The sequence below is a fragment of the Pecten maximus genome, chromosome 3, assembly GCF_902652985.1.
Source record: "Pecten maximus chromosome 3, xPecMax1.1, whole genome shotgun sequence".
In the NCBI taxonomy this organism is placed as follows: Eukaryota; Metazoa; Mollusca; class Bivalvia; order Pectinida; family Pectinidae; genus Pecten; species Pecten maximus.
The window spans coordinates 30,724,170-30,738,190 of record NC_047017.1 but is presented as its reverse complement, the minus strand read 5'-3'; the positions used below and the strand labels follow the sequence as shown (position 1 = coordinate 30,738,190).

General features: G+C 30.0%; 1 protein-coding gene across 1 annotated transcript in view; it reads left to right on the top strand.

The window, feature by feature from the left end:
* The first annotated feature begins 436 nt into the window (after positions 1–436).
* Positions 437–14,021, top strand: part of LOC117323870 — a 69,832-nt gene continuing 56,247 nt past the window's right edge. The window contains exons 1-4 of the mRNA XM_033879374.1: positions 437–544; positions 1,505–1,563; positions 1,742–1,886; positions 2,757–2,824. Coding sequence (XP_033735265.1) covers positions 460–544; positions 1,505–1,563; positions 1,742–1,886; positions 2,757–2,824 — 357 coding nt within the window. The 5' untranslated portion in view covers positions 437–459. The remainder of the gene's footprint in view (positions 545–1,504; positions 1,564–1,741; positions 1,887–2,756; positions 2,825–14,021) is intronic.

Below are 14,021 nucleotides of genomic sequence, written 5' to 3'. Positions count from 1 at the left end.
AAACAGACTGCTCGTCAAAGTCATCCAAAAGACACAGAACAGACTAATAAAACAGGTATGGGTACAAAATTAAACAATTAAAGCCAGGTGACAGGTATGGATACAGTAAATATCAAAACTGGTAAGGTAACAATAACATTAAGAAAGTTTGAATTATTCCTTGGTGAAACGACATTTGTTTGACAGCTCACCTTTATATAGTACATTTTGTAATTGATGAAGCATTTTTTGACAATTTACTTTTCTTGGTAATTAGTAAATTATTTGTTTGACAGTTTACTTTTCTAAGTAATTTTAAATAATTAATGATGAATGGGAGAAAGACTCAAGTGTATTATATATATGATTTGTTTGTTTCAGATGGTGATGTGTCTTCCCACCCTCCCCCTGCCCCTCCCCTGCCCTCCTCCTCCTCCTCCTCCCCTTGTGCCTTCATCTGAGGTTTTGTCTGACAAAAAAATGCCACCGTCCATTGAAACAATCAATAATCAGATGTTGCTGAATATGAGAGAAAGACTATACCATGTTGATATGAAAAAAAGTCGTAAGTATTTGTAAATATAATATACAGTATAACCTGTCTAAACCGGATGTTACCAGGACCAACCCCAGTTTATAGAGATCAATAATAGTCAACATCTGAAAGAGGTTTTTACTAAAATCTAGAACAAAGAAAATGTATATTTCAGAGATTCAATTAATAAATACATGATAAAAAATTTAGACTGTTTCACAATCTGGATGTTTTATTTACTAGAGAATAATAAGAAAAAATAGTCAACCTTTGCCAATAAAAGTCTGTCATTGTTTTCTGTGTGCTAGAAGCAGATTTTTCATGTATGATATTTTCTGTCACCATTTTTCAATAATTCTCCTCAGTTTCTATTACTTCCTCAATATCACACGTAACATTTATTACTGGTCACTTGTTCTGGGTCAGGTGGGTCCTCCTCAGTATCAACATCTGGGCATTCTATATCAACTAGATATGCATGTACTTTATTTTCAAAGAGCACATTTTAAAAGTATTCACAATATGTGACGATAATTCTTTTGCTGTGGTGTATAGTCATCAGCAACCTTGAGATGCTAATTAAAATAACAGGTAAATCACAACCATTGGAACTTCAATCAGCAGCGGCACAGCTGTGGCCTTGAATATGTGGTAATTGTGAAGGTCTTTGAAGTGTTTGTTTACATTATTGCTTTTTGAGAAAACATGATGGCTGGTTTGACTTCAGGTTAATTTTAGTTGCAAACTTATACCACGGTCAGTTAAACAATGCTGGTTTTCAGAATAGACAGGTTCTGGATTGTACAGGTTTTAACTGCTATAATTTGAAAATGTCTGACCAAACAATAAAGCATGAATAGGCAGGGATCTGCATTAGACAGGGGCTGCTTTGAGAAGTTGTACTGTATATATCTGTACACATGTATACCAGAATCACGTGGTAATACCTCTGGTATTATATCTAGTAACTTATCAGAGCTCCTGTTTCAGTGCGTTTGGACAAGACAGATTTGATGGACAAGGATTGCCTGGACGTGTTACCAATCCTAGTAAGTGTCTGAACAGAACATCACATGATCCACATGAAGTCTCTTTAACCTACATGTCATAATAAAGTCATTTATGATATTTGTTTTAATGCCACTTCTTTGACCTTTAGGTGAAGATGTGGTGTATTTGTGATAATATTTTTGTTCTTTGTGTAATGAATATGTATCCCTTTTTCAGAAACAATTAGAGGAGGCAAAGCTGTCAGCAGTGGTATATCTGAACTTTTCTAATGTGGACCAGATAACAGATATATTCTTCCTGGTGTTGAAACTTAATGAAAAGAAACTGTCACTAAGCTCCCTGGAAGTTATAGATGTTTGTGGTCAGTATATTAACATTGAAGAAGGGGAAGAAGGTGGTAATGGTCCAGGTGTATTAGTGGGTGATCCGAGCTATAGTTTTATTTTCTGTGTTGTCTTATTCTTTTGACCAAAACACGCATTACACAAAAATGTAGTTGTGTTTTTAGCTTTCTTGAATAACCCTGAAAAATTTAAGAAAAAAAAGACCTTGACCTACATGATCAAGGTCACAAGTTTCAACACTGTTAAAGGCTTTTGCATTATACAGCATACTTAAGATCATGATGTCTACAGGGCTCAAAGTGGTGCCTATTTTAGTGGCCATGGTGCCTTAAATTTACCATTTGCGATCAGTTATTGACCTATAAGGAGCAAGGCCACTAAAATATTGTGTAAATTTGAAATTTGGTTAATCTTTCAAAGGTTGCAGCCAATGCTAAAATGATGTTCACTATTGGAAAAGATTACAGAGAGATATTAGACTGAACTAAAGAATTAAAAGATTTTTTTAAAGTTAAGACATCTTGGGTACTTTGGGGACTAACTTTTCTAACTGGCGTCTAGATTTTATGACTTGGTAGCCAAATAGGCCACCTGGTTAAAAATATCCACTTTGAGCCCTGTGTCTAGCTAGAAGGTTCCCATTTTTTCTTATGGTTAAACAAAATAAAAAAAAAACGACCCAAATAACTGTCTTGAGGTCGCAGGGTTCAACAATGTTAAAATCTTTTACATTAACGGCATATTTAAGATCATAATGTCTAGCTAGAAGGTTTCCATTTTGTTCTTATGGTTAAACAAAATGAAAACAACCCCTAAATGACTGTCTTTGTCATGCCATAGGACTTGTTACATTATATTGTAATATTCTATCCTCCATTTTATGCCAGGCTGTCGTAACATCACCGATGAGGGAATACGCTGGCTATCAGAAACTGAATCATTGGTTTTGAATTCTGTAAGTACGCTAGTAAAATTATCAGTAAACCTAGTAGCAGAAGTTTAACTGTTACTCTATTAACTGTATGAACGTTTATATTGTACAGCTGTTAATATGAAGATGAAATTGATGAAGATGACAAAGCCACAAGAAAGGGCTAAAGGATATAGACATTGTAGGATATATCTACCACAGTTTACGTCATTATAGTTGATATGGTGTACATGTACACACAACTGGTGTTCCACCTCATTATACGTCATTATAGTTGATATGGTCTACATGTACACACAACTGGTGTTCCACCTCTCTATAGGTCATTATAGTTGATATGGTGTACATGTACACACAGCTGGTGTTCCACCTCTCTATACGTCATTATAGTTGATATGGTGTACATGTACACACAACTGGTGTTCCACCTCATTATACGTCATTATAGTTGATATGGTGTACATGTACACACAACTGGTGTTCCACCTCTCTATAGGTCATTATAGTTGATATGGTCTACATGTACACACAACTGGTGTTCCACCTCATTATACGTCATTATAGTTGATATGGTGTACATGTACACACAACTGGTGTTCCACCTCATTATAGGTCATTATAGTTGATATGGTCTACATGTACACACAACTGGTGTTCCACCTCTCTATACGTCATTATAGTTGATATGGTGTACATGTACACACAACTGGTGTTCCACCTCATTATACGTCATTATAGTTGATATGGTGTACATGTACACACAACTGGTGTTCCACCTCTCTATAGGTCATTATAGTTGATATGGTGTACATGTACACACAACTGGTGTTCCACCTCATTATACGTCATTATAGTTGATATGGTGTACATGTACACACAACTGGTGTTCCACCTCATTATAGGTCATTATAGTTGATATGGTCTACATGTACACACAACTGGTGTTCCACCTCTCTATACGTCATTATAGTTGATATGGTGTACATGTACACACAACTGGTGTTCCACCTCTCTATAGGTCATTATAGTTGATATGGTGTACATGTACACACAACTGGTGTTCCACCTCTCTATAGGTCATTATAGTTGATATGGTGTACATGTACACACAACTGGTGTTCCACCTCATTATAGGTCATTATAGTTGATATGGTGTACATGTACACACAACTGGTGTTCCACCTCTCTATAGGTCATTATAGTTGATATGGTGTACATGTACACACAACTGGTGTTCCACCTCTCTATACGTCATTATAGTCGATATGGTGTACATGTACACACAACTGGTGTTCCACCTCTCTATAGGTCATTGTAGTTGATATGGTGTACATGTACACACAACTGGTGTTCCACCTCTCTATAGGTCATTATAGTTGATATGGTGTACATGTACACACAGCTGGTGTTCCACCTCATTATACGTCATTATAGTTGATATGGTGTACATGTACACACAACTGGTGTTCCACCTCTCTATAGGTCATTATAGTTGATATGGTCTACATGTACACACAACTGGTGTTCCACCTCATTATACGTCATTATAGTTGATATGGTGTACATGTACACACAACTGGTGTTCCACCTCTCTATACATCATTATAGTTGATATGGTGTACATGTACACACAACTGGTGTTCCACCTCATTATACGTCCTTATAGTTGATATGGTCTACATGTACACACAACTGGTGTTTTACATCCCCTGGATCTGTTATCAATGATTGTCACACCAACTGTCATTTATTGGGTTGAGTGGAGGTAGCTGGAATTTTTTGGGTGGAGCGATAGTAGCTGGCATTTATTGGGTGGAGCGGTGGTAGCTGGAATTTATTGGGTGGAGCGATAGTTGCTGGCATTTATTGGGTGGAGTGTTGGTAACACTGCTTCCCTTTCACCTAGATGACCAGGATTCAGTTCCCTGATCACATGTGAAAAGGAATGGGGTTCCCTGCCTGCCACATACTACATTCCCTGGGTACTCTGGTTTTATCCCACAGTAAGATTTCTTGCGCATGGCCATCCTGAAAAAAAGAGTAATACTATAAGAAAAGTTCACAGCTCTGAATTATCTGTGATAAATTATTGTAATGTCAACTGGTTTGTTTATATAACCTAGATATCTGCATATAACTGTGTTTATAGATAGTGATATAACTGTGTTATATATAGTGATATAACTGTGTTATATATAGTGATATAACTGTGTTATTGATATTGGTATAACTGTTATATGATAGTGGTATAACTGTGTTATATATAGTGATATAACTGTGTTATATATAGTGATATAACTGTTATTGATTTAAGAGTTCGTGGTTTATTCAGAGTACACCCCAGTTTTTTGTGTTATTGCTCAATAACGTAAAATATTACAGTTAACCCTTATAACTTAATTAACAACGATAAGAAACATTTTCATTAAGTTTAACATGTTTATTTTGCTCCAGATATTTAAAAACACATAGATAAATACAAAATCCTGTGAACAATGATTACTCCGCTGACGTCACTTTTTTTGAGCCCATGAAAATGCTTGTTACAAGCAAAATTAGATTATATTGGTATAACTGTGTTATTGATATTGATATAACTGTGTTATATGAAAGTGTTATAACTGTGTTATTGATATTGATATAACTGTGTTGTAGATATTGGTATAACTGTGTTATATGATATTGGTACAACTGTGTTATATATAGTGATATAACTGTGCTATATATAGTGACATAACTGTGTTATAGGTATTGGTATAACTGTGTTATATGATATTGGTATAACTGTGTTATATGATATTGGTATAACTGTGTTATAGATATTGGCATAACTGTGTTATATGATATTGGTACAACTGTGTTATAGATAGTGATATAACTGTGTTATTGATATTGGTATAACTGTGTTATTGATATTGGTATAACTGTGTTATTGATATTGGTATAACTGTGTTATATAGAGTGGTATAACTGTGCTATAGATATTGGTATAACTGTGTTATTGATATTGGTATAACTGTGTTATAGATATTGGTATAACTGTGTTATAGATATTGGTATAACTGTGTTATTGATATTGGTATAACTGTGTTATATAGAGTGGTATAACTGTGTTATAGATATTGGTATAACTGTGTTATAGATATTGGTACAACTGTGTTATAGATAGTGATATAACTGTGTTATTGATATTGGTATAACTGTGTTGTAGATATTGGTATAACTGTGTTATTGATATTGGTATAACTGTGTTATATAGAGTGGTATAACTGTGTTATAGATATTGGTATAACTTTGTTATATGATATTGGTATAACTGTGTTATTGATATTGGTATAACTGTGTTATTGATATTGGTATAACTGTGTTATTGATATTGGTATAACTGTGCTATATAGAGTGGTATAACTGTGTTATAGATATTGGTATAACTTTGTTATATGATATTGATATAACTTTGTTATATGATATTGATATAACTGTGCTATATATAGTGATATAACTGTGTTATATGATAGTGATATAACTGTGTTATAGATATTGGTATAACTGTGTTATAGATAGTGATAAAACTGTGTTATATATAGTGATATAACTGTGTTATATATAGTGATATAACTGTGTTATATATAGTGATATAACTGTGTTATATATATGATATAACTGTGTTATTGATATTGGTATAACTGTGCTATATATAGTGATACAACTGTGTTATAGATATTGGTATAACTTTGTTATATGATATTGATATAACTGTGTTATTGATATTGGTATAGCTGTGTTATATGATATTGGTATAACTGTGTTATTGATATTGATATAACTGTGTTATATGAAAGTGGTATAACTGTGTTATATGATATTGGTATAACTGTGTTATTGATATTGATATAACTGTGCTATATATAGTGACATAACTGTGTTATAGATATTGGTATAACTTTGTTATATGATATTAATATAACTGTGCTATTTTGAGTGGTATAACAGTGTTATTGATATTGGTATAACTGTGCTATATATAGTGACATAACTGTGGTATAGATATTGGTATAACTGTGTTATAGATATTGGTACAACTGTGTTATAGATATTGGTATAACTGTGTTATATATATTGATATAACTGTGTTATTGATATTGCTATAACTGTGCTATATAGAGTGGTATAACAGTGTTATAGATATTGGTATAACTGTGTTATATGATAGTGATATAACTGTGTTATTGATATTGGTATAGCTGTGTTATAGATAGTGATATAACTGTGTTATAGATATTGGTATAACTGTGTTATATGATAGTGATATAACTGTGTTATAGATAGTGATATAACTGTGTTATAGATAGTGACATAACTGTGTTATAGATATTGGTATAACTGTGTTATAGATATTGGTATAACTGTATTATATGATAGTGATATAACTGTGTTATAGATATTGGTATAACTGTATTATATGATAGTGACATAACTGTGTTATAGATATTGGTATAACTGTGTTATAGATATTGGTATAACTGTATTATATGATAGTGACATAACTGTGTTATAGATATTGGTATAACTGTATTATATGATAGTGACATAACTGTGTTATAGATAGTGATATAACTGTGTTATATATAGTGACATAACTGTGTTATAGATATTGGTATAACTGTGTTATTGATATTGGTATAACTGTGTTATATATAGTGATAAAACTGTGTTATAGATATTGGCATAACTGTGTTATATGATAGTGATATAACTGTGCTATATATAGTGACATAACTGTGTTATAGATATTGGTATAACTGTGTTATATATAGTGACATAACTGTGTTATAGATATTGGTATAACTGTTATATGATAGTGATATAACTGTGCTATATATAGTGACATAACTGTGTTATAGATATTGGTATAACTGTGTTATATATAGTGATAAAACTGTGTTATAGATATTGGCATAACTGTGTTATATGATAGTGATATAACTGTGCTATATATAGTGACATAACTGTGTTATAGATATTGGTATAACTGTGTTATTGATATTGGTATAACTGTGTTATAGATATTGGTATAACTGTGTTATATATATTGGTGTAACTGTGTTATATGATAGTGACATAACTGTGTTATAGATATTGGCATAACTGTGTTATATGATAGTGATATAACTGTGTTATAGATATTGGTATAACTGTGTTATATGATATTGATATAACTGTGCTATATAGAGTGGTATAACAGTGTTATTGATATTGGTATAACTGTGCTATATATAGTGACATAACTGTGTTATAGATATTGGCATAACTGTGTTATATGATATTGGTATAACTGTGTTATAGATATTGGTATAACTGTGTTATTGATATTGGTATAACTGTGTTATAGATAGTGATATAACTGTGTTATAGATATTGGTATAACTGTGTTATATGATAGTGATATAACTGTGTTATAGATAGTGATATAACTGTGTTATAGATAGTGACATAACTGTGTTATAGATATTGGTATAACTGTGTTATAGATATTGGTATAACTGTGCTATATATAGTGACATAACTGTGGTATAGATATTGGTATAACTGTGTTATAGATATTGGTACAACTGTGTTATAGATATTGGTATAACTGTGTTATATATATTGGTATAACTGTGTTATTGATATTGCTATAACTGTGCTATATAGAGTGGTATAACAGTGTTATAGATATTGGTATAACTGTGTTATATGATAGTGATATAACTGTGTTATTGATATTGGTATAGCTGTGTTATAGATAGTGATATAACTGTGTTATAGATATTGGTATAACTGTGTTATATGATAGTGATATAACTGTGTTATAGATAGTGAAATAACTGTGTTATAGATAGTGACATAACTGTGTTATAGATATTGGTATAACTGTGTTATAGATATTGGTATAACTGTATTATATGATAGTGATATAACTGTGTTATAGATATTGGTATAACTGTATTATATGATAGTGACATAACTGTGTTATAGATATTGGTATAACTGTGTGTTTTAGATATTGGTATAACTGTATTATATGATAGTGACATAACTGTGTTATAGATATTGGTATAACTGTATTATATGATAGTGACATAACTGTGTTATAGATAGTGATATAACTGTGTTATATATAGTGACATAACTGTGTTATAGATATTGGTATAACTGTGTTATTGATATTGGTATAACTGTGTTATATATAGTGATAAAACTGTGTTATAGATATTGGCATAACTGTGTTATATGATAGTGATATAACTGTGCTATATATAGTGACATAACTGTGTTATAGATATTGGTATAACTGTGTTATATATAGTGACATAACTGTGTTATAGATATTGGTATAACTGTTATATGATAGTGATATAACTGTGCTATATATAGTGACATAACTGTGTTATAGATATTGGTATAACTGTGTTATATATAGTGATAAAACTGTGTTATAGATATTGGCATAACTGTGTTATATGATAGTGATATAACTGTGCTATATATAGTGACATAACTGTGTTATAGATATTGGTATAACTGTGTTATTGATATTGGTATAACTGTGTTATAGATATTGGTATAACTGTGTTATATATATTGGTATAACTGTGTTATATGATAGTGACATAACTGTGTTATAGATATTGGCATAACTGTGTTATATGATAGTGATATAACTGTGTTATAGATATTGGTATAACTTTGTTATATGATATTGATATAACTGTGCTATATAGAGTGGTATAACAGTGTTATTGATATTGGTATAACTGTGCTATATATAGTGACATAACTGTGTTATAGATATTGGCATAACTGTGTTATATGATATTGGTATAACTGTGTTATAGATATTGGTATAACTGTGTTATTGATATTGGTATAACTGTGTTATAGATAGTGATATAACTGTGTTATAGATATTGGTATAACTGTGTTATATGATAGTGATATAACTGTGTTATAGATAGTGATATAACTGTGTTATAGATAGTGACATAACTGTGTTATAGATATTGGTATAACTGTATTATATGATAGTGATATAACTGTGTTATAGATATTGGTATAACTGTATTATATGATAGTGACATAACTGTGTTATAGATATTGGTATAACTGTGTTATAGATATTGGTATAACTGTATTATATGATAGTGACATAACTGTGTTATAGATATTGGTATAACTGTGTTATATATAGTGATATAACTGTTATAGATATTGGTATAACTGTATTATATGATAGTGACATAACTGTGTTATAGATAGTGATATAACTGTGTTATATATAGTGACATAACTGTGTTATAGATATTGGTATAACTGTGTTATAGATATTGGTATAACTGTGTTATATATAGTGATAAAACTGTGTTATAGATATTGGCATAACTGTGTTATATGATAGTGATATAACTGTGCTATATATAGTGACATAACTGTGTTATAGATATTGGTATAACTGTGTTATATATAGTGACATAACTGTGTTATAGATATTGGTATAACTGTTATATGATAGTGATATAACTGTGCTATATATAGTGACATAACTGTGTTATAGATATTGGCATAACTGTGTTATATGATAGTGATATAACTGTGCTATATATAGTGACATAACTGTGTTATAGATATTGGTATAACTGTGTTATTGATATTGGTATAACTGTGTTATAGATATTGGTATAACTGTGTTATATATATTGGTATAACTGTGTTATATGATAGTGACATAACTGTGTTATAGATATTGGCATAACTGTGTTATATGATAGTGATATAACTGTGTTATAGATATTGGTATAACTTTGTTATATGATATTGATATAACTGTGCTATATAGAGTGGTATAACAGTGTTATTGATATTGGTATAACTGTGCTATATATAGTGACATAACTGTGTTATAGATATTGGCATAACTGTGTTATATGATATTGGTATAACTGTGTTATAGATATTGGTATAACTGTGTTATTGATATTGGTATAACTGTGTTATAGATAGTGATATAACTGTGTTATAGATATTGGTATAACTGTGTTATATGATAGTGATATAACTGTGTTATAGATAGTGATATAACTGTGTTATAGATAGTGACATAACTGTGTTATAGATATTGGTATAACTGTGTTATAGATATTGGTATAACTGTGCTATATATAGTGACATAACTGTGGTATAGATATTGGTATAACTGTGTTATAGATATTGGTACAACTGTGTTATAGATATTGGTATAACTGTGTTATATATATTGGTATAACTGTGTTATTGATATTGCTATAACTGTGCTATATAGAGTGGTATAACAGTGTTATAGATATTGGTATAACTGTGTTATATGATAGTGATATAACTGTGTTATTGATATTGGTATAGCTGTGTTATAGATAGTGATATAACTGTGTTATAGATATTGGTATAACTGTGTTATATGATAGTGATATAACTGTGTTATAGATAGTGAAATAACTGTGTTATAGATAGTGACATAACTGTGTTATAGATATTGGTATAACTGTGTTATAGATATTGGTATAACTGTATTATATGATAGTGATATAACTGTGTTATAGATATTGGTATAACTGTATTATATGATAGTGACATAACTGTGTTATAGATATTGGTATAACTGTGTGTTTTAGATATTGGTATAACTGTATTATATGATAGTGACATAACTGTGTTATAGATATTGGTATAACTGTATTATATGATAGTGACATAACTGTGTTATAGATAGTGATATAACTGTGTTATATATAGTGACATAACTGTGTTATAGATATTGGTATAACTGTGTTATTGATATTGGTATAACTGTGTTATATATAGTGATAAAACTGTGTTATAGATATTGGCATAACTGTGTTATATGATAGTGATATAACTGTGCTATATATAGTGACATAACTGTGTTATAGATATTGGTATAACTGTGTTATATATAGTGACATAACTGTGTTATAGATATTGGTATAACTGTTATATGATAGTGATATAACTGTGCTATATATAGTGACATAACTGTGTTATAGATATTGGTATAACTGTGTTATATATAGTGATAAAACTGTGTTATAGATATTGGCATAACTGTGTTATATGATAGTGATATAACTGTGCTATATATAGTGACATAACTGTGTTATAGATATTGGTATAACTGTGTTATTGATATTGGTATAACTGTGTTATAGATATTGGTATAACTGTGTTATATATATTGGTATTACTGTGTTATATGATAGTGACATAACTGTGTTATAGATATTGGCATAACTGTGTTATATGATAGTGATATAACTGTGTTATAGATATTGGTATAACTTTGTTATATGATATTGATATAACTGTGCTATATAGAGTGGTATAACAGTGTTATTGATATTGGTATAACTGTGCTATATATAGTGACATAACTGTGTTATAGATATTGGCATAACTGTGTTATATGATATTGGTATAACTGTGTTATAGATATTGGTATAACTGTGTTATTGATATTGGTATAACTGTGTTATAGATAGTGATAAAACTGTGTTATAGATATTGGCATAACTGTGTTATATGATAGTGATATAACTGTGCTATATATAGTGACATAACTGTGTTATAGATATTGGTATAACTGTGCTATATATAGTGACATAACTGTGTTATAGATATTGGTATAACTGTGTTATATATAGTGACATAACTGTGTTATAGATATTGGTATAACTGTTATATGATAGTGATATAACTGTGCTATATATAGTGACATAACTGTGTTATAGATATTGGTATAACTGTGTTATATATAGTGATAAAACTGTGTTATAGATATTGGCATAACTGTGTTATATGATAGTGATATAACTGTGCTATATATAGTGACATAACTGTGTTATAGATATTGGTATAACTGTGTTATTGATATTGGTATAACTGTGTTATAGATATTGGTATAACTGTGTTATATATATTGGTATAACTGTGTTATATGATAGTGACATAACTGTGTTATAGATATTGGCATAACTGTGTTATATGATAGTGATATAACTGTGTTATAGATATTGGTATAACTTTGTTATATGATATTGATATAACTGTGCTATATAGAGTGGTATAACAGTGTTATTGATATTGGTATAACTGTGCTATATATAGTGACATAACTGTGTTATAGATATTGGCATAACTGTGTTATATGATATTGGTATAACTGTGTTATAGATATTGGTATAACTGTGTTATTGATATTGGTATAACTGTGTTATTGATATTGGTATAACTTTGCTATATAAAGTGACATAACTGTGTTATAGATATTGGTATAACTGTGTTATATGATAGTGATATAACTGTGTTATATATAGTGATATAACTGTGCTATATATAGTGACATAACTGTGTTATAGATATTGGTATAACTGTGTTATTGATATTGGTATAACTGTACTATATATAGTGACATAACTGTGTTATAGATATTGGCATAACTGTGTTATATGATATTGGTATAACTGTGTTATAGATATTGGTATAACAGTGTTATTGATATTGGTATAACTGTGTTATTGATATTGATATAACTGTGTTATATGAAAGTGGTATAACTGTGTTATAGATATTGGTATAACTGTGTTATTGATATTGGTATAACTGTGCTATATATAGTGACATAACTGTGTTATAGATATTGGCATAACTGTGTTATATGATATTGGTATAACTGTGTTATAGATAGTGATATAACTGTGTTATTGATATTGGTATAACTGTGTTATAGATATTGGTATAACTGTGCTATAGATATTGGTATAACTGTGTTATTGATATTGGTATAACTGTGTTATATGATATTGGTATAACTGTGTTATTGATATTGATATAACTGTGTTATATGATATTGGTATAACTGTGTTATATGATATTGGTATAACTTTGTTATATGATAGTGATATAACTGTGCTATATATAGTGATATAACTGTGTTATATGATAGTGATATAACTGTGTTATAGATATTGGTATAACTTTGTTATATGATATTGATATAACTGTGCTATATATAGTGATATAAATGTGTTATAGATATTGGTATAACTGTATTATATGATAGTGATATAACTGTGTTATTGATATTCGTATAGCTGTGTTATAGATAGTGATATAACTGTGTTATAGATAT